The following is a 401-nucleotide window of genomic DNA, read 5'->3' as shown; positions in this document are numbered from 1 at the left end:
GTCTCCTTGCTGAGCTTCAGGAGGTTCCTGCCAGCCCAGTTCTCCAGCCTGTCCAGGTCCCTCCGGACGGCAGCGCGACCCTCCGGAGTGTCAGCCACTCCTCCCAGTTTGGCGTCATCTGCCAACCTGCCCCGTCATCCCGATCACTGACGAAGACGTTAAGCAGCACTGGAGCCGGTATTGACCCCTGGGCTGCGCCACCGGTCACTGGCCTCCAGCTAGGCCTCGTGCCGGGACATCAACAGCTTCTCTGGGCGGATCTCATGGGAGATGGTGTCAAAGGCAAAAGTGAAGTCCGGGTAGGCAGCACCAGCTGCCCTCCCCTCGTCTGCCGGGCCCATAAATTCGTCATAGGAGTTTATCGAGCTGGTCTCCTCCCCCGGGAAAAGCCACGCTGGCTG

At 62.1% G+C, this 401-nt stretch overlaps 1 protein-coding gene across 1 annotated transcript in view; it reads right to left on the bottom strand.

Moving 5' to 3' along the window:
* PLLP (plasmolipin) overlaps window positions 1–138 on the bottom strand; it is a 4,497-nt gene extending 4,359 nt beyond the window's left edge. Inside the window, exon 1 of the mRNA XM_009319990.1 lies at window positions 127–138. Within this exon, the coding sequence (XP_009318265.1) occupies window positions 127–138 (12 nt within the window). The remainder of the gene's footprint in view (window positions 1–126) is intronic.
* Between the last annotated feature and the right edge of the window lie 263 nt (window positions 139–401).

The sequence above is a fragment of the Pygoscelis adeliae genome, unplaced genomic scaffold (genome assembly GCF_000699105.1).
Source record: "Pygoscelis adeliae isolate BGI_AS28 unplaced genomic scaffold, ASM69910v1 Scaffold390, whole genome shotgun sequence".
Taxonomy (NCBI): Eukaryota; Metazoa; Chordata; class Aves; order Sphenisciformes; family Spheniscidae; genus Pygoscelis; species Pygoscelis adeliae.
This window is presented reverse-complemented; position numbering and strand designations above follow the sequence as displayed.